The 22,190-nt window shown below is 37.2% G+C and overlaps 2 protein-coding genes across 9 annotated transcripts in view; one reads left to right on the top strand and one right to left on the bottom strand.

Moving 5' to 3' along the window:
* Fdl (fused lobes) overlaps positions 1 to 22,190 on the bottom strand; it is a 40,047-nt gene that overhangs the window by 14,105 nt on the left and 3,752 nt on the right. For 2 of the 4 annotated variants that reach the window (XM_072003375.1, XM_072003376.1), the window contains one exon: positions 8,406 to 8,473. The exons of the other annotated variants lie outside the window; for them this stretch is intronic. In XM_072003375.1, the coding sequence (XP_071859476.1) occupies positions 8,406 to 8,464 (59 nt within the window). In that variant the 5' untranslated portion in view covers positions 8,465 to 8,473. The remainder of the gene's footprint in view (positions 1 to 8,405; positions 8,474 to 22,190) is intronic. 4 annotated transcript variants of the gene reach the window in all.
* Positions 1,328 to 11,838, top strand: S-cup (spermiogenesis-related protein stanley-cup). Of its 5 annotated transcripts, XM_072003401.1 has the most exons (6): positions 1,727 to 4,093; positions 4,387 to 4,883; positions 4,947 to 5,139; positions 5,952 to 6,143; positions 9,470 to 9,626; positions 11,125 to 11,838. In XM_072003401.1, exons 3-6 carry the CDS (start codon positions 5,108 to 5,110, stop codon positions 11,458 to 11,460), a joined length of 717 nt encoding a protein of 238 aa, XP_071859502.1. In that variant the 5' UTR covers positions 1,727 to 4,093; positions 4,387 to 4,883; positions 4,947 to 5,107; the 3' UTR covers positions 11,461 to 11,838. The 5 variants fall into 5 exon arrangements, with proteins under 5 accessions (XP_071859506.1, XP_071859503.1, XP_071859502.1 ...); XM_072003402.1 differs by lacking the exons at positions 1,727 to 4,093; positions 4,387 to 4,883 and adding an exon at positions 1,333 to 1,607; XM_072003400.1 differs by having other exon boundaries at positions 4,387 to 5,139.

Genomic DNA, 22,190 nt, shown 5'->3' with positions numbered 1-22,190 from the left:
GCGTTATGTCCAGAGATATCTATATCAAAGTATCGATAGTAAACTCACTTGTAGCGAGAGAAACCACAATTCGCAAGCTTTTTCACGTGTGGTAAACCGAAAGCCTCCGTCGTTATGGTACAGTTCGATTTTTCCAGGATATCGTTTAAATTAAAAATGCTGAACAACAAATAGACAATGACATTAAACAGCTGGCAAATTTAACTGCAATAACTCGATAAATTATATTAAGGAATTAGCAAAACACTATGTTTTATAACGTTAGAGGATTCAACAATTCTATAACCCGCGACTCTACGTCAGGTTGCCATGTAATTCTTTTCCTTTTATTATCACGGATTATTTTCCAATGGTCGTTACCTTAATGACGATATCGAACCATAAGAGCATCATAAGAGAACCATCCACGCTATTACAGTTTGTGTTATCATGCTTAACAACGTTATTGTACTTAACAGCGCTACGATCGAATACGAAGGATTGATAGCGCGTCCTGCGAATCCTGATGAAGCTAACTGAAAGGATGGCGAAACCTCGGGAAGCCTCAAACTGTAATAGACGCAATAACGTTCGGATAAGTGTTAAGATTGAATTATCTTCAAACTGATAACGTATCAAGTACGGTATTAATGCAATTTTAATTTGATTGCAAGTTGAACGTTGACATATACATTTTGTATATGCGTAATATAAAATGTGAAATATAATATAATATACGCTGTTCACGCTGTTCTTGGTGGTCACTGGTATCGGTGCCAATATCTTCATGTAGTCGACTACTATGCTGGGCGAAACGTTGGAATCCTCTTCCTTTAGGACACGCAACTTTCCCAGAAATCTCAAAAAATGTTGGACCACAAGTATCGTTAGATGTATCGAGGCTAAGTATAACAATGTGAATGGCGACGATTCAGACTGTGGAATACGCTCTCTTATTCTCTCAAGATTCTGATATAATATGACACAATATACATGCATAAAATGCACAAATGACTCACAAATGAGTGACACTCGGTCATCAACGTGCAGCCCAAATTGTTGTACCGTGATATTTCGATAGAATACACTTTTTATGGCGTAAGCTTATGATTAGAAAGGATTTTTGCACATGTGGATCATAGAGGGGTAAATAGGGTGTAGAATTTTTTTTGAAAGATACTCATATTCCACAAGTTGCTAAAGTTAGAGACACGACGAAACGAAAGGAAACTAATTGGAACGAAAATTCGAGGATATACGAAGGGTTATGGAAAGGAAAACAAACACCTTGGCCCTGTTTGTCCCGCCACGTTCCAGTTCTACGTCAGTGGATCGGTTCGTCCTGCCACGCGAGGCGTCACGACGCTTCGCGGCGTGCGCCGGCGGCGAACGTCGCGGCGTCGCCTCGACTGGTAGCCAGGCAACGCGTATAATATGACCAGCGTAATAGTTTGAAACGAAACGGTCGCGGGAGCGGATCGGGTTCCTCGTCCAACCATTTCTTCCCCATTTTTTTTTTCATTTTTTTAATCTCGCGATCCTTCGTCGTCGTCGTCGTCGACGACACCGGGCTCGATGGAGAACGGAAGTGGCACGCGACAGTACCGAAGGAAACCAAGGGAACGCTTGTACGTACACGTCGTGCACGCTTTATGCCGCGTTTCCATCGTGGAAAATACGTTTGGTAATTTACATCGACTGAATTTGATAGCGTTAGATCTTTCCTGTGAAGAAAAAAAAAAAAAAAGAAAGAAAGAAAAAGAAGGAATAGAAGGAATGTTCCGGTATTTTGGAAGTTTCAAAGTATGATTGGGATTAGATGTATATATACGTGGAAGTGAGAGAAAATTTTGGGTTTTACAAAGTGTGAGTTTAATACCATTATGGTGCAGTAAAATAACCAAAAATAGGAGAAAGACTTGCGGATAGAATATACAAATATTTAACTATCTATGCATAATCTTTAATAACCAGAAGTTTGAGTTAGTATTAATGATGTAGTAGTTTCGTAATCTTTTACTAGCCGATTCAAGTATGCCAAGGCGATTAATAAGTACATTGCGGATGTTGGTGTAATTATAGAAAATTTCAAAGTGAAAAAAGTTACATATAATATGTAAAAATACAGGAAATATTCGAAGCAAAATATTCGTTTAGATATTTCATGGAGGAAACAAATCCCTATTTTCCTTTAGCTATACTCATAAAAGTATGAAATTGCTTAAAGATCTGCACTGTAGCCATAAGTTCTTCTTCTTCTTCTTCTTCTTCTTCTTCTTCGGTCTAGTCTAAGCCAATGTCTGTTAAAAAATTAATTTCGTAAATTTTTCACGATAAACCGCTAGCCTTCCAGCCTAACGCCATTGCGTCCTACGGTTTTAAGTAAAATAATCAATGGAAAAATAGGACAACGTAGGCAAGAAAACAGAGGGGCAGAAACTTTGTGAAATATAAAAAGGGTCGTAACGCTTGTTGTATCATTGATTATATCTTTGAAACTCGATCTTTATCGTCGAAGTAGTAAGATTAAATATGAGGGCGGTGGTGTAGGTTTCGATCTACCGAGTAGGTTGATGAGTTATGTAAAGTCATTTCAACGATGAATGACTATCTTTAAATTATCCTTGACCAAGTGCGATCCCAATGCACAGCTGTTGCTGGAAGATTTGAAACGTTGTATCGGTGTGAATTAGGCTTCAAACATAAAAAATAAATACGACGGAATACTAAATGACGGTGCATGCTTGACGACGGATGTAACGAGAGACCGATGATAATAATTATTCGTGATGGTTTGATTGCAACCGATTGATTGTCGTACGTGCACGTTACGTTAAAAAGAAAACATTGCGGAGAGAAAGAAGTACTTGACGATGTTGTACATATTTCGGAATACTTCAATTTAATAATAACATTCATTAACGGGTGAATAGTTAGCGTGATAATCCAGTTTTAGTTACAGATTTCACATTACATCGTAAACTTTGTATCTTTTCATACGACATTAAAAAAGAAAGGTCGTCAGGTATCGTTTCATAGTCCGCTAAGCTGAAAGTTTCGTCAATTGAGTAGGCTTGGCATAAATCGATCGTACACCGGTGAAGGACGAAACAAACGGCGCAAGAACTATAAAGAAGCTTTGTTCGTTCGAATATTTATCTTGCATCGCGTGCATCAGACATTTTATGCAATAAAAGGAAATAAAATACCTCTTTTATACTTTTTCCAGTTCTACGAAGCTTTTATCGAATACGCAATTTTCTAACCTAAGAAATCTAGGCTATAGATGAAAAACATAATAACGCATTTCCTGTTCTTTGCAAGAGAACAGTTTTAAACCTCGGTACGTTATCAATCTTCCCCGCGTCAAAGCTGCTTTTTCATTCGATTTTGCAATCAAGTATATGTCTTTCTCTCATCGTTTTCAACATTTAAACGACATTAATGACATTAATTAGGTAGGCTAGTATTCATTAAGTTAGGTAAATACATCTCTTTCTAGTCACCGAATGTCACAAAAGTCAGAAAATCTACAAAAATGTACTTATCACATTTTCTCCCGTTAAAACTACAAATAGAAAATTAGTCTAGAAGAATATATTTTTAAATTAAAAAGTTGTCGAGCAATTAAGGTCAACCGAAATAAGTAAGTGGTCGTCTAAAAAAATTGTAATATCTAAAAACAGAAGTTTGAAATACGCTGAATGAAAATCGTTGAAAGAGAAGAGAGAGAGAGAGAGAGAGAGAGAGAAGAGAATGAAAAATTCAAAGTCGCACGAAATCTTGATATACACGACACACCATTGGCTATTTTAATACCGTGTCAAGGAGTTAATTACGCATGCTTGTATTCAAGATATTCGCTTTGTTTTCCATTGGGGGAATTTGCGTCCATAAAACTGGGACGTATTTTAATTTCCATATGAAATTCTTTGTATTTAATCTTAATCGAAACTTTTCATTCACCTCACCTCGATACTAATTTCTTTCGTCACGATCGCGTATTACTTTTTCCCTGACCAATTACAGGTTATTAACTTCCATCTAGCTAATCCTCGACGATACGTTTTTATTAGCAGAGTCGGAATAAAATCGGAATAAAATTTAATCGAAGGTGAAATTAACTTTTATAGCTACTATTAGCAATATCACGATAGATATCACGATTATAAAACTCGTTTCCTCGATAGTTTTTAGGATTTTTCTTTTAGGAAATGTATTCTTTAAAATCAGTTCTATATTAATAATTCTCTTACGTCAAAGCTGTTAATAAGATTATTACACATTTAAAATCGCAGCAGAGTATACAAGAATGTTTAAATATTCAATTACGAGTCACAACGACAGGCCATTCTGTAAAAAGTCTACGCGTTTTATAATTTTCTTTATATCTTTCTCTCACCTTAGCTTTAAATTGTCCTGAAACAAACGAACTACTCTATCGTTTTCCTTTGTGAAAAAATCGAACCGCGGAGCGCAGCTGATTCACGGGCTTCGGGAAATTATCTTATTGTTCGATCGACAGCACGCTAATGTTCCAACTATGTTGATATACAAGATATCGAAGTAACGTATTATCATCTACATCGGAACTGATTCTACCATTAAGAAAAGTACGATTCTAATCGACAAAACAAACGAATCCTATATCTGCTAAAAGTGTAACTTCACGTACATATATCTGACGTTCTAAAATTTCTTTTATGCTTCGAGCTTCCTATGACAAAAAAGTTCTTCCAGATCTTAGGATCTTTTTATATATTTTAAATTGCAGAATACGTGTCCTCAATCTCGATTTTCTTAAAAATATCTTTCGATATAAATGAAATTATAAAAGAAAACAGTTTGTTCCTGTTCGTGCTACCATACGAGGTCAACTATCGCGGAGGAACGCGGACCAACAGGTTGGAAGGGAAGGCGAGGACAGGGGATCAAAGGCTAAAAAAAGACGAATTAAAATTGCGCAGGTAGAGTCTGCGGTATGCGACAAAAACGAGCATTTTGATCGAGGAAAGCCAGGAAGATCGAAGGCCGAATAATTCGATGCAAATGCGTCAGGGAGGCATCGAAACGACACGACGGTATCAGCAACCTCGAATATATCGTGACTACAACAACACGCTCCGAAATGTCCTACGACTCGAATCCATCGGTGAAAAGGTAAGGGGTGGCTTTTAGCTGGAACCTCCGCAAAGGGCATGATCGATAAACCACGACACCATTTTTGAAAGGTTCTTGTACGAATATCGTTTTAAAAAGCCGTTGTGTCTCAACGTCTCAACAACGAATATGAATTCATAAGAAAAGCTTAACGCGCGACTTCTCTATCTTTTTCCTTTAGGAAATTTCAAACAACTTTTATACCTACCTTTATTATAATTTAAAAAACAGTTAAGACGATTGGATTAGTCGAATAAATTAAAGCTAACCAATAATACGCTTACGGATAAAATAGATTTTTTCCGTGACTCTCTCTAGTCGTTGTTCTAAGAAATCTTTATATATTCAGCTTTACGCACACACTAAATTATGTTTTTAGCTGGTGAATTTTTTCGATTACGTTATATCCAATTTTACGCTACGCACGTATTATGTAGCTATTATCGTTGCTTTTCTTCTACTTCTATCTTCGTATTTTCTATCTTGCTTTATTTCTTGCATCACGGATATATACACAATTGTGCGTGTATCTTGGCTTTACAATCGTCCTATTAATAAATGATAACAGTGACAAGAACCTATTGTAAATAAACACTAAGGTCTATCCTTGTCATAAATAAATCTGAAGCTCGTCAATTTCGATAAATATTCACGGATCGTACAGATTTGTAGACAACATCGAGCATCGATGCTTTATCAGGTTTCTCGGGTTATATAAAACGTAACAATTTAATTGTAAAACACGATACGCAGAGTGTTTCTTAGAACAGGCATAAAAGTGGACAAACCGCATGAGAAAAGGAACGTTTCAGGACCGCGTTTCGGCGAACGATGACGATGCTGGCCGCTATGGAAGCTACTTCGAACAAGCGTAATATCACGAACATGTATGAGGATGCCATTTTACCAGAATACAATGTCACCACGACAGCAAGCGGAGCGGCTAGTAAGACGAGTCACTTCGAGACCGATTTGCATGGGAATGTTAACATTCTTCTCGGCGGGTGAGTAACCGGCTTTCGATGCACGATACTCAATACCGGTCGATCGATTCGATCGGCGATACACAATCCCGCAATCCACAGCTTTCAACGACTTTCTATCGTCACACGGGGAAACTCTACACGTGTTTTCGATTTAGTCGAACGGTATCCCGCGGTAATATTTTGTTTCATTGTACCTTGGCAGAGAATTTGCCTGGAATTTTCTTGGATGAAATAATGAAAAATTTTTCTATGGAGAAATAAACGCAGAGAATTTATTTAAAATTTCTTTTCTACAGAGTCGTAACAGGGAACCGATCGTACATATTTGGCCGTAGAATCTGATCATTGATTTATCGATGAATATTTTTCTATATCGTTACGTTAATATTACAAAGAATTTAGTTTCAAGACAGCGAGGTATTTATTTTACAATATCGCGGGGAATTCAGCCAACGTTTGTCTATACAAAGAAATTTACTTTAGATATTTTCCTCTGCTATGATAATATGGAATTTATTTGATATATTTTGTTGCGGAATCCCATCATCGAATACCTTTCCGCGATACTAAATTGTCTTTTAAATATTTTCTACTTAATTAGAAAGAAAGTTGAAAAAGTTTATTTTATATTTATCTTATCCTATGGAAATAGATTAATTACGGAGAGCCCAGTTCGAACATTTTTCTACGAAATCTCTGTGAATTTATATTAAGCACTTTTCTACGGAATTACGAAGGATTTATCTGAAACGTTTCTAGGAAAGTTGGTACATTTATCATTGAATATTTCTGTCGGGAATCGATTTATTTATTTATTTAGATAACTGTAGAAAATTTATTTCAACTACTTCTAGATCGAGCGACCTTTAATCGAACCATTTTTATGATGTTCGAGTGCTATTAATAGCAATACGTTTCAGGATGAGTTGTTCCAGCTATTTGTATTTTCAACGGCTTCATTAACTCATCGATCGGTGTTATGTAACAACGAACGACGTAAATACGCTTTATTTAAATTTTAAATTGTCTTCGTAACATGATTAAACAGAGAATCTGATAAAGAATAATTAAGGACGCCAGAGACGAATTTGCATAGGTTCATCATTTTTAAATCACTTGTAATTTATAATATTAATCAACCAACGGTGTCTCTTTGCTTGATTAAAGTCCACGTAACTTTCATACGGCTCTTCCCTGCAGAGCAAAGAAAAGATAACATCCGGTAAGCACGATTTAGCCTCCTTTCTATGTTATAGACCGTATTTACTGAGTAAACCACTAGATCAGTGTTTCTCAAACTCGATTAGCATAAGCAGCGAAACTTCATCATCTTCTTGAACTTCTTACGCTACAAACGCGCAAGTAACTTCTTGACAAAAAAAAGAAAAAAGAAAAACAAGTAAACAGGACATACCGTACTTAGTATAGCGAGCATTCGTATTAAAAAACTTCGCGAAACTTTCATTCAATATCGAACATGTCATCGAAGGAAAGAAAATTCGATGGAAATTCAAAGAGACGATACTCGGTCGGATCGGAGTTTATAAATTTCGTAATTTCACTTTCGAATAAACGAAGGACGTTCCAATCAATTTTCAAGCAACTTTAGAGAGATTCCTTAGAGAGAAAGATTCTACGCTCGACTTAATCTAAATCGTTCAAAATTATTATAATAAAATCGTTATTTATACACTAAAGATGTAGCAAAGAAGGAAAGAGAATTCACGAATCCTCGAACGACTGTAAAATTCGACAGATTCTATCAAAATTGACGTCGCAAATTTTGAAAATATCGCAATTCCGTAATTTTCATTGAAGAAATAAGTCGAGTTGGCTCGTGACTCATAAAGAGAACGGTTTGCACAGGAAGTGGCTCCGTCACCGTAATAATTGCAGGAACAACTGTATTACAGTAGCCGTGATCATTTAATACGCGGCGTATCGTAAACAACGGCCATCGAATCACCGGTTTGCCACGATGGTGAAGCTCGTAGTCGCAGAAATCGTCTCGACGAACCGTGAAATCGCAGTCTCGTCCTTTTATCCGCGTGAAACGACTCTCAACGGCGGAGACTGTTGCTTACCGTCTGCCATTACGCTCAAGTTTCTAACTTTCAAAAAGCGTTAAAGCCATTAAGGACGCTTTGAGGATGAGTGAAAGCGATTATCGCACTCGCAACAACAATCTCCAAGTTTAACATTAGCGAATAATAGCCACACTGAAATGTTGCTGTCTGAGTTTGTGTTAAATCAATCAGCGACAGAGTTTTTTTTACTCACGTTCTTAGGTGGAATAGCTTCTTTGGTGCCTGTACGTTGATTTCGAAGATTCTTTTCATTTCTGTCGCCTACAATATAGAGGGTGATTCGTTTAAATAGATTATTTTTAGTATTTCTAGTACTTTTTTATTTGATATGATGTTGCGGGCAGAAAGGGTGGAATTTTAAGGGATGCTAAAAGCTTTTTAAAGGAACTCGTCGCTCGATTACACTACGAAACAGGTTTTTAAGAATATATTATATTATATAAACGATATCAGAACAATCGACTTAAACGAAATGTTCTAAAATATTAGTTTTATACACGTTTTACCCTGGTTGGCTAGGGAATAAAGACGAAACGAACGTCAACCCATAATTTATATCTCATTCGATTAACTGTAGCTGTTTATCACGATACGATACTTGAAAACTAATTTCTTCGTTTATTACGGTGTTATTGCCAGTAGCGAATTTCTATTGTAAATATACAAATGAAAAGACATTACAAATAGATCGGTATTTACATAACTTTTGAAACAAATACTTGTCGGTAAATACTTTATTTTGACCTTCAACTTATACCTGTGTTTTTAAATATTATATGTATTTCCTAGATTTTTATATACATATTTAAATTTATCTTTCCTCGTATATGTAAACGAGTTTTCTATTACCAACAATTCAGGATAATTAATTCACGAGAAATTTACCATGTATTTTAACATACGCGTTTCTATACGCCGCTATATTTCCTGCATTCTACGAGTGTTTTGCATATTTAGATTTCCTCTAAATTCACCATACGTAATTCTTCCATTCATAAGCAACCAAAATTTCTATTATAAAAACCTTAAGAGTACGTCGTTTAATTCGCGACAAAATTCACCCTATAAGAGAGGCTGCACGTCTACGAATCTCGTCTAAAATCGATAATACGATGAATTGTGGCTGAAGATGATTTAAAACGACCACACAACTATGAGGGAAGAGGTTGACGCGCGATAAATATACGCTCGATGGTCTCGTTTCTCTCTTGGCTACACCTTATTCTAACTCGCGGCACGGGCTCTGTTTTCTTGCAGGGCGATGCTCAGCGGCGTGATTATGGTCGTCCTACTGATGTGCTACTGTTGTCACAAGAGCATCCGGAAGAACCGACCGCAAGAGTACCCGCAATACTGGAGGACAGAGCCAGACGTGCACAGCCTCGAGGTTTTCACCACGGAAGCGCACGCTGCTGTGAGTAACCTTTCTCTGATGCACGTCAAATTGCTTAATTGACACGTCTTTATACGAACAGACGATTTATTTCACGTTAACCACGACTATGGCGGTCTTGTGAAATACAAATTTTCTTTCCACGCGGTGAAATTTTCTTTTATATAATGGTATAACTTAACAGAGACGAAAGGCTAATTTCGCTAACGTAAGATCGATTGGCCTGTGTAAAAAATCTAACAACGTAGCTTCATCGATTGTTTCTCATCCGACGTTGAAAATAACGACAATGAGGAAAAATAGAAAAATAGAAATACGTCGGGTCAACGAAGGGTTAGTGCACTCCGCTGGAAATAATTCGACTCGAGCAAATATCACGAAGGCAAGCAGAAAGGGTTAACAATAGCAAGATCTCACTTTGAGAAAACGACGGTCGTAATTTCAAGCATTTATCAACGCAAAGTACGGTATACACCGTGTTCATTATGATTCGCGTTCACGAACGTGGTGCACTTAAACGGCACGTTATGTAAGATTCAGTTAAAATAGCACACGCGAACCAAAGTTTCCGTGGCCCGATCAGATCGAGTTGGATTTAGGTGATGGTCGGATCTACTCGATCGTTCTGAGAAACGGATATCTTATCCGTGTTTCCCGACAGGCTATAGCTAAAATCGGTAGCCTCGTTTTCGATGAAAACCAACCCTGTTCAGGTTAATCCGGCCTTGTGCTAAGCGCGATACGAACATATTACGCGATGATTATATTATGCCGTATAACTGACTAATCGCGCGATGCTCTATCATTTGCGGTGAAATCGTTTGCGGTTACCCTGGCTAAACTAATACGATCCTATCGATCAGGAATCTTCGTTTCACGCTTGGCTCGGCTTTCGTCCGCACTCTTATCCAATGAAAACCGTGTGTTACGTCTCTGTCGAAAGACTGACAATTTTTAGACTAATTCACGAGGAAAGTTAGAGAAGCTGAAAGTTAAAGAAATAAAAAAGAAACGATGAAAATTTTGTCTGCGAGTAAAATAGGTCATCCTCGAGGAATTCCTACCGTGATATCTCTAAGAATGTTTCGTCTTATACGATTAACACGATGTTCACCTTCGATACTAACGTTTTACGTTAATTTGATATGAAAGCCGATCTTTGCAATTTAACAGATTCGCGAGAATACGTATATCTATACCGATGAAAATTAGATAAACGTTCTGTTAGTAGATTTGCCTGACGCGTGATGAATATTCCACCATCGATTGGCCAAATTTCGAACGAATTAAATAATTACTCGCGTATCGATTATATAAGCTTTAATTGTTCATTGTTAGACACGTGGACATTAATCGTCTAGCGTTTAAACGCTCATTAGTATCCTGCCTCGTGACTATTTCGTTCGAATCGCAGACTTGTTTCTCGCGAAATAACGCTCATCTCGTTTCGATGTCAGCCAAGTTTGCGGGTATAAAATTAAACTCTAAAACTGCTCGATATCGATGTTCGTTTTTTCAGTGCTGCGATAGACAATCGACGGGCGAGGGAAACTTGGACGAGAGCACTTACGGCGCCCTTTCGTGCCCCGTGACGCCAAACTCTGGCCCTGGACCACCGCCGACCTACGACAGTCTGATCTTCGACTCGAGAAGCCTGCCCAACTTCATCGACAAGAAGCCCGAAGGTGCGGAGACGCCAGGAATTATAATCCCTTCCATGGTGTCTACGTTACTAAGCTTGAGCACGACCGTGAGATCCACGGAATGCAACGAGGCCACGGAACAAGAAATCTCCGACGAAGGATTGCCTTCTTACGAAGCCGCCTTAAAGTTGGACGCGAACGGCTACGTGTAACACCGACGACCGACACGCCTCTCTGATCCCGAAGAATTTTACGATTCCTCGAATCGATCGCGTTCCTTCGCGTATCTGTCTTCAAGTAGAGCAAAGAGATTGGAACGTCGAGGAATTGGAAAGAAGGAAGTTAGGTCCATTGATTTTCCACTTTTACGCCTCCGCTTCTCTACGTTTGGGAAAATCTTGCCTCCTTATGTTTACAGCGTCGCGAAGAGAAGCTTTTTCCACGGATCAGACTGCGATTCGAGCAAGACCGTGTGCAATTGAAATTTCTCAAAGTTACAAAATCCAAGGAAACAGGACGAGGAAAGAGTGACACTTGGAGTGGAGCGGTTGGAGAATGTTCGAAGGAGAAGTTTCTAGTCTTCGTTTTTAATCTCGTAAGTTGACAAGCATCGGACGCTTAGATCTAATTCCAGGATATTGAAGAAACAGAGCGAACTTATGGAAGATGAGAAATTGCTGGGGAATCAGGATCGAGTAGTTTCCAATCGATATGTTGCAAGTTACTTGGAAGGAAGATGTACGCATTGTTTTTCTGACTTCGAAGAAGAGAGGTTCGTTTCGAGGAAGAAATTGAGATAAATAGAAGCACCTGTGGATGTTCGATCTTCCGATCGAATTTATGGGAGACGAGAAATCGTTCGATGGAGAATAGGTTGCAATCCATAGGTTGGAAATTACGTGTCTGGTAAGAACGATCTTTGCCTGTGATTTTTAAACAAAAGAAAAGAGCTGCGAGATAAATATTTAGAACGACATTAAACTTTTAATCGAGTTTACGACGAATGAAAGATTACGTATCGAGTGACGTGGAACAAAAGTGCTTCAGGCTGTTTGAGAAAAGAAAGGAAATAGTGACGGTTGAAACGGAGTACGCGAATCAGGTGTCGATAATCCTTCGACTTTTCTGAAACCGTGACGCTTGATCTGTGAATTACTGAATTATTATCTGTGAATATAATGTGATTAGATGAATGTTGATTTGTGTTTGATCAAATCGAGTACCGAGACTCGAGAATTCAGCAACATCGTGCAACGAACGTATTCCAAAGAATAACCTGCATAATATCTCATTTCATATCATTTAGAAACTCGAATTCTCATCAATTTTCATGTAACGTGTAAACCTGCTCTAAATAAATGCGAAAAATATATAATGTACAAGCATTTTGGAAAACCAGACGTGCTAATTGCTCCAACTATCCACAGTGTTAAACGTCGGATATATCCGCAGCAACCGTTTACGATGAATCCCTCGTGATCGCGTAAATTCGCGTAAATAAAGAGACAGAAACAACGATATCCGTTGGACAGATCGCGATCGTCGTTAAACTTCTCATCGGCTGAAATAGTACGCAGAGAGCGCAAGAAATCGATGATCTTATCCTTCAGCAAGTGAAGGCCACTTTAGTGGTCCTCAACCATATCGTTGATCAGCTTAAAGACCACTTTAGGCGGGCATGAATTACGCCTTCGTTTATGGTCGTTCGCGGAGCTGATCGAGTGTCGCGAATTCGTCTACGTGTTAGTTAACGTGGCTGATCGGAGTCCTCGAAACGGCTTATGAAAACATATTTCTATTCTCGGTGAGGAAAAGACGAGAAAAAGGATCGAAAGAAGTTTTGGCGAGAGGTTCGGATATCGATAAAAATGTGTAGCGTGAGGATTCTATTAATCGAAGGAAACCAATCTGACAAAATTGCGCGATAAGCGAGAGGATTTAAAATATCGTTCTCCGAGCGACGAGAAATTCCACGAATTTGGATTTGCCACGTTTCTTCGATGATTTATTCTCGTTGCGAAAAGAATATTTTTAGTTTCAATGGTGAAAGCAAGGAAAAGAAAATTAAGGAAAATATCCGATAGCGACGAAAATATCGAACGTTTTCTTTTAATAGAAGAAAATCAATTTGGTAAAATGGACAAAATAGAAAAGTAATAAATAAACGAAGTGACTCGATATCGTGCTTTGAACAACGAAGAATTCTATTTATTCGAATTCGTAATATCTCTTCGGATAATAGATACGATAATAGACAAAAATAGCGATATGAATTATTCGATTGGAGCGTAAGATCTGTTCCTTTTAAAAATTAACAAACGACGAATATCTGACGAATTATCTAGGAATATTTGTCTTGCAGAGGCAAGATAGTTTAATCTATTCTCAATTTCTTATCAAGCAAATAAAACATCAGTTAAAACATAAAATCATAAGCACATTTTAGTAACGCCATTTATATATATAACGACATGATAAAATTCCACTTTAAAATTGCAAGTGTAATGAATTATTATCTGGCTTATCAGCCAGAGACTAAATAATATGTTATAATTATAATATAAGCATGTAAATTGTCTCCTTAATGTCAGCGATTACGCGGTGACAAGTTAATTTCAAAGTGTATTCCCGTGTTTCAGATAGTTATTGCTTATCTATAGTTATTTCATTCAACGAATTCCGAAACGTGTGACGTTGGGACCGGATACACATTGCAATCCAAGATAAACGATATGTTATCGTTGTGCAGTATGCAAAATTAGCATAAAACTAATCACCGTGGAGTTTGTGACAATCCCTCGAGACATCTAATGCCATTAACCGACATATTAGTTTATTTGTTTATTCATATGTTTCCTCCATAGCGTATAATAATAAACAATACGTATTAATATAACTTTGTTTTGTACTCGAATCTTATCGATAAATAATGTTTTTTATTTTCCCTTTTTAACAGCAATTATTTAAAAAATTCTACCTGATAAATTAGAAAAAGAAATTGTTTCGTCTCAAACTATCTTCATTTCCTATCGCGATTATATTTTTATTTTTTATCGATATCCGTGTATTTTTCCTCGTGATAGAAGCGTAGTCGCCTACGTTGTGGATAGAGTGAAATCATGATAGTCGTATCTCGTTATAGAGCTGATAAAATTACAAAATGTTTCGTATTACGCATAACGGTAGTTCATCAAGTGTTTTAACAACAGTTCAAATATTTTCCCGAGCCACTCTAATTAGGGTAACGTATACTCGATAGTATCTCAAGTATCGTATTTGTAATATCTACATATAAAGGCGTTTAAATAACCTTTAAATCGCGTAATATCATTATAATTATTACAATACGGTAAGTCGATCGTCGGTCGTTCGTTATCATCCGGAATGGAACTATTTACGAGATCCACAGCTACCTTATTTAAAAGTTCGTGATCGAGAGTAGGAAAGTTTCGACGTGTAATCATTTTCCGATCTTGTCTGTTGGAAAAGAAGGAGGGTCGGAAGTTCAGCAACTACCCTCGTGAACGGATCGACGATTTCCGGTCGGCTGCGAAAGTGGATTGCCATTCGTGACAATAAATTATTTCACGCCCGTTAAAGCAACCTTTTTTGTCACGACGGAACGTTACGAAAGAGGAAATCGTAAAACGAGCTGTGAAACGATCCGCGATGTTGTAAACCCGTGCTCCGCTACTTCGAAGGCTTAACTCCTTCGAGAGGAAAGAAACCTATTGTACCAAGAAAAATTTCTATCAATCGGTGTTTGGTATAATATCGATCGTAACTCGCGATTGTCCTTCGCCTCTTTCGTAACTAATCCATTCCATTATTTTGAAATTTTCATCGTTATTATCTAAACGAAGCTCGATAAGTCTCTGAAACCTGACTTTCAGTAGATTATGGTTTTCGATTAATTTTGCAGCTTTACATAGACATCGATCGTCTCTCGTATATCTGATAATTCATTTACGGCATCGCTTTGGAATTTATAAAATCTGATAAACGAGGAAATTTGAAAAATTTCTATCAATTAGTGTTTGGTATAATATCGATCGTAACTTACGATTATTTTTTGGCTCCTCTCATAACTAATCCATTCCATTATTTTTAAATTGTCATCGTTGTTACCTAAACGATGCCTCTGAAACCTGACTTTCAGTAGATTATGGTTTTCGATTAATTTTGCAGCTTTACATAGACATCGATCGTCTCTCGTATATCTGATAATTCATTTACGGCATCGCTTTGGAATTTATAAAATCTGATAAACGAGGAAATTTGAAAAATTTCTATCAATTAGTGTTTGGTATAATATCGATCGTAACTTACGATTACTTTTTGGCTCCTCTCATAACTAATCCATTCCATTATTTTGAAATTTTCATCGTCGTTATCTAAACGAGGCTCGATAAGCCTCTGAAACCTGACTTTCAGTAGATTATGGTTTTCGATTAATTTCGCAGCTTTACTTAGACATCGATCGTCTCTCGTATATCTGACAATTCATTGATTTACGATATCGCTTTGGAATTTGTCAAATTACTCCAACTCCGGTAAACAAGGAAATTTTCTACCAACGTTCCAAGCCAAAGAATATGAATTAGAAGAGTTGCATAATATTTTCTACTTATAGAATATAATTAACGTAATTTCAATAATCGATCATTGGATGTACGTATCGTGTCACCTAACGCATATTCACGGGCCGTGAATAATCGAGAAACAGGTCGTACGAGTTCGCGTATATTTCTGACGCACTCCAAACAGGAACGTAATATGTTTCGATTAATTGGCCTTGCCGTAATGGTGCCACCGTCTGATTCATTATCCACGTCGACCGTTCGACGACAGAATAATCGCGTGTTTTACAACGTCGCTGGATTTTGGGTTTAAACGACGAACCGGAGAAGACCGGTTGGCTTTTCAAAGACTTCCACCCCATTCACCCCTTGTCCCACTGGTTTCTCGTATTTTTCTTCCTATCGCTTAATAGGATACTTTCGATTCAGCCGACTTCGTGAAGCGTGTTACTTGTCTTTTATTCTGGTCCACTCTCGTTCGAAAAAGAACGCACCGAATCTGTTCTGTATATCTAAGTATCTTCGTGAACGTTTAGATATTACTTTATTGCCACCAGGTGTAGAGTATTCGAAGAGAGTATTCGAATACTCGCAGAAACGTCTGACGAATAAATATTTACAATTATCTTCCAGCTCTCTCATAATCCATTGGATTATTTTTAAATTGTCATCGTTGTTACCTAAGCGAGCGTTGTTACCTACTCTGAAATTACTTTGAAACGAATCTAAAACATTTTGAAATTTCATAAAAGCCAAAACCTAGAAAATGTGAAATAAAACATAACCATATGAACTTTGATTCTCTGAATTTTACGTTGAACCGATTTGTACAGTAAGAAAAAGCCAAATAGTTTCTCAGCGAGACAAAGACGAATCCTTTCCTGCCGAGCCGACTAATTACGAGAAAACGTATTTGAATCGTTGATGAAGTTTTACGCGATATAAGAAAGTAGTAAAATTTTCTATGACAAATATGGATACCTTCGTAGAATATTTACATAGAAATCATTGTTCCCTGTGAGATTAATTTCTGAGGGTTGTGTTACGTCGGCCGACTCTCTGCCTAGATCGGACCACATGTCGTGGGCAGGATGGCAACCAGATGTCTTCACATTCTCACCGCGTACCCTCGATAGTCTCAAGTACCCTCCATAAATCCCAGGCATTTTCTATTTAAGGTCCTTCAAACCGACCAAATATTCTTTCACCGAATAGTTTATTGTCTATTACGGGAAGATACGGGAAATTTGGTTTCTCTCACGTTCGGTATCTTCCGTTAGCGACTTTCTCTCGAGGGCGGCTAAGATCCTTCCTAGTCCATCAGCCGTCTATTATCCAATCAGAAGCAACGTCTATTGCCCTCGCTTTCCTAGCCAAAATTGTCATCAACAAATCCGATGGTTCCGTGCGCGAGACACACCCATCCTTAGCTATCCTTCGCCACAGCATCGTCACCCAACGGCACTGATTTTCCATCTTTCGAACGGTCAACACCTTTGACCGAGTTTCCACCTTTAGATCAGTCACCTACTTTACTTATGCATACGCACCAGTGTAACTATATTCGTTACAAAGTTGTTGGAATAAACCGTAACTTATAATTTGTTATATCAGTGTCATATTCGATTCAACTACCTCTATTATCCTAACCGAAATAAGGAATCGATCATTTCGCGGCGTCGAATGTTTAATCGTAACGGGAATATACGACTCCCGTTGACGTGCTTCTTCGCGATCGCGTCTCTCCACGAGTAAACGAAACAGGTTGTAAATAGCAGAGGCGTAAAATATATTAAAATTACACGGGAAGAAGCAACCGAAAGCAAACGAAACGAATTAACTTTTGTCGGTCTAACATGCGTTCTGTTCACGAGCCGGATAAGAAACTCGTTCCATTTCGGTTCAGATAGACGAGTTGCTTGAACAAATAACCGATCCACGAAAGTACTAGCGGAAAAGACAATGGCACGCGAGCCAAGATCGTCTCGAGCCGTTTCCTCGTCTCGTGTATGCCCTCGAAACGGTGAAAGCGACTAACAAAGAACCGTGTTGTAATTATTTTAGCAAGGAAAGCTCGTGCAGCGCGAAATCACTGCAATCGAAAGGATAATTCACGAATTCGCCAGATAACTATTCATCGTAATCGTAAATTAAATAGAAAAATCGTAAATTAAAAAAGGAAATTGAGTTATTTATTTTGTTACATTTGGGAAAATATTCTGCAAATAATTCGTACGTTTTCAAACACATTTGTTTCCTTTTTATATACAAATACAAATTGTTGCCATGTTATTTATCGTTTATCCATGATGAAATTATCGAAAACAACGATTCATTGGTATTAAATAAAAGGCCAATTAGTGTGAGAAGAACACTCGATGGTATCTCTTTCTCTACAAAAACATCGAAGCTACGTTGTGTTTTTTAAGGTAGGTGTCATAAATATTTACTTGTAATATTTCATCGGTTTTTTAAATCTTCTACGGATAAACAAATTTACGTAACGCAGTTATTTATCGGTCCTTTAATTTTCAAGTTCCACGTTCCTGAAGATTACGTTCAAGTAAAATTCCAAGCCGACGTTAATAGATAGAAACAAGCGAAATGTTATAACGAGGACAGCACGTGATAATAAATTACGAATCGATGTGAAATTAAATAGTACAAAGTTCCAAGGCATTCAAGTTTCATGGAACAATTGGTTCCCTGGAACGATAATAAACTCACGATTTATACCAAGACCGTTTTGCAATTTCCTTTAAAAGCGAAACACATTCGGTAGCTACAAGGCCGGTCGTCGAATAACAAAGTATCCACCAAGGCACGTGTATTATAGTAGCGCTAATTATTTCTTTGCTATTTTTAAACAATATCGTTGGAAAATGCTCGAGGGATGAACTTAATAATACGAATTACGAGTAAATAGTTTTGTACGATCGATTATCGTAAAAGTTCCCGTAGTATCACGGTCTTCTGTGGTTAAAATATGATCAGGTAAACTAATTATTATTAGACTGCAGAGTTTTATGCATCTATGAAAAGTTTAAAGGCGTAAACGTGCAGAGAATGCATATACGTTATCGCTAATCAATATCCGGACATTTTACAATGCATAAAACAGTGGATGAATATTAATGAAATGCAATAATACGATAAAACGCGTGTAGTCAAATGATATTGCAATAAATTCGACATTTAAATTCGTAATGATAAAGCATAGAAGTAAAAGCGAATCGATAATTCAAATATTCCTTTTGGAGGAAGGAAAATATAAAGAAATGTTACAGAGGTAATTATTGGACAATAAATCAGGCAGAAATTAAAAAGCACGCAATTTACGGCTATTAAAGCGTCATCGAATGATTTGCTGTTAGCATAAATTCATTAATATAATGATAAACTTTAACCCGTTTATAATCAAGCAGCGTTTAAAGCAAATAATTTAGTAGATAGTTGCAAGCGAATAATAACCTTTCTACGCTTGAAATATTGTAAATAAATCGTTGATTAACGATAAATCTATTTGTTACCGGTAACTGTGATTTAAAAATTCATCGAATTCTATCTTCTTTGATTTATATTGTTCTGTAATTTTCTACCGAACGATTTAACCATCTAGCAGATAAATATTTACAAATAGTAAATAAATAATAAATAAATTAATGTTTTCGTTTCTAAGTAAGAGGAGAGCAATTCATTGTATTTGCAATTTATTAGTCAACCATGATAAACGAAGTTTCGACGGAGCTATTATCGCTACTATTGACAAAGTTTCTGCGTCAAAGACTTTATCATGCCTGCACGCGTTCAATAAATCCGGCCAAGTACGTTCTTCCGATATTGCGCTCGATTTCATTGCCCTCAAAACCTTGAACAATGTTATTAATTGTGCAACTCATCGCGAAACTGCTTCCTTGTGTAGCTGCACGATCGTCCCATATTGCGTGGGTGGTCAAGAACAATTATGAGAATGTGCTACATGAGAGAGAAATGGAGGCAGAGAGAGAAAGAGAGAGAGAGGGAGGGAGAGAAAGAGAAAGAGAGAGAGTGAGAATTTATCAGTCCGTATATTTTTCTTCTTCACTGCCTTTTTCATTTTTTTGATGTTGCGAAACACTGTCCAGGGTTATCGGTTTCAACAGAATTTAGATTTACGATAAGAATTACGGAGAGTTGACAATTCTACAAGCATTAATTTCCGAGATATGGAAATTCTATTAACAGGTGTATACTTATATCATCGCTCAAAAGCAGCCAGACGCTGGTTTATTTTTCGAAACGAAAGAAACTTAAGGAAGAACACCATTTTTTTTTTTTTTTACAGATTTTTTAATTATAAATCAAATTACGAAATTAGAAATTAGGTCATAGATTAGAAGACTGAACGGAGGATAACGAAATTACAATGAACTCAACGAAATGCTCACACGTGACTTTTACGTTGAAGAAAGAAAAGAAAAAAGGGTCAACTTTCGTAAGTCAGAAATCCAACAAACAAATTTCCTCAAATATTTTGCTCTTCGTTTGGACAACAAACTAATCTGGAAAACACACACGCGAGAGAAAATGAAACAAATAAAAACTAACAGGGAAATTATGAACTGTTTCATAACCAGCAACTCCAAACTGAATACAAACGGTAAACTGCGAATCTACAAGACCATCGCCAAATCCATATGGACATATTGAATTCAAATCTGGAGCATGGCTGTCAAATATTCTTAAGTAAAGAAAACAGAGAATCTACTACGATCGTTTATTCCAAGAAGTATATTAAATGCACCGTGATATGTAAGAAACAGGAACAGATAACAGATAACATAAGGAAAAAATTCCAACAGGAAATTAAAAGATATTGCAAAGCGCGTGAACACGGTATAAAAGGCCACGAGAACCAACTTGCAAAAAGTTGTTACTCTGGTTTACCCAGAAGCCTCGGAAGAAAACATCCTTTGGATCCACCTATATGCAAGTATTAACAGTTGATTTTATACCGATACAACATTAACATTTACTTTAGCAATTATAATAAATGTATCGAAAAATACGTCGACATCCGCGCATTGTGTTAAAGTATTGCCATAAGATAAACGCAAATAATTGTAAGTATACAATTAGGAATATTCGATAAAGTAGCACCTAAAAAAAAAAAAAAAAAAAAAAAAAAAAGAAAAAAGGAAGAAAGAAAAAAGAAGATTATAAGTTGGATTATTTTGTATAAGGTACATTTTAATTACGTAAAATTGCAGATGAAACAAAAATTATAAATTTCCACTGAAAATTTTATTGATCCGCAGGGTTCTATTCTCCCGAGATCTCTTCAAGATGCCCAACGAGAACTCATCTCTCGACGAACGATACAATCATAAGAAGCTATACTATTTTCCTTCTTGCGAATTTCCTTCGTATTCATCGAGAAAGGAACTCGAGCCTGGCCTAGTTCCCCGATCCACCCTCTTCGTGTATATTTCAAACAATGTGAAAGGACTTCGACTCAGCTTCATTCTTCGACTACTGATACGATGCCTACCATACAGCGAGTTACAGAACAGAGAGTCGACCTCTATCTAAGAAACCTGTTATTCTAAACATGTTCGCTCAAAAAATGACGAAAACGTAACCGGCATTCGTCTACGATCGCCGGATTGGTGTTGCCATATTTCAGAGCCTAGCTTTTAGATAAAAAGTTCTGCAACGTTTCTTGTTTTCGTCGACAGATAAGAAACGTAGAAACTGCGCGTTGCTTGCATTCGTAGGAAGATTTTGTTAAAGGGAATTGACTTTGCCGCGTCGCTTCGTAATTGAAATTGGAAGGTGACTGGCCAGCAGGCTCAAACTCGATTAAACAGACTGTACCGTCTTCTGGTGCTTGGCCTGTAAAACTTGAAGTCCTCGCTATAAAATACGTTCTGAGCTGCAGATGCGCCGATTGAAAGCTCGCAAATTGCAGAATTTAATTCCGATTCGTTACATCGAGAAATTAATTATACGACGTTGATAATGCTCCTCGTTAGATGTTGGTATAAACAATGGTTTAAATAAATAAAATCTTGTCATGGTGTTTCTTGTTGTAAAACTTGACAGATCAGGTAGTTTTAACAATTATACGCGGAATAGGACAAAGTCTGTTTTCTATCAGTCGCGTTGTATCGACCTTCGAACGGAGTGGTAAGATGAAGAAGAATTCGGAACGAACGAGTTGGGAAATAATTGTCTCTTTATCTTCGAGAATTCCTGTATTTCTGGTATCAGACGCAGAAGATAATTCCAATTATTCACAGGAAACGAATATTAATAATTGCACTACGTATGACTGCGTTTAAAACGTGAAACTTATGGTACTACGTTTCACCGTTTGCTCT

Source organism: Bombus fervidus, chromosome 5 (assembly GCF_041682495.2).
Source record: "Bombus fervidus isolate BK054 chromosome 5, iyBomFerv1, whole genome shotgun sequence".
In the NCBI taxonomy this organism is placed as follows: domain Eukaryota; kingdom Metazoa; phylum Arthropoda; class Insecta; order Hymenoptera; family Apidae; genus Bombus; species Bombus fervidus.
The sequence above is the reverse complement of the archived record's forward strand: the minus strand, read 5'-3'. Positions and strand labels throughout refer to the sequence as shown.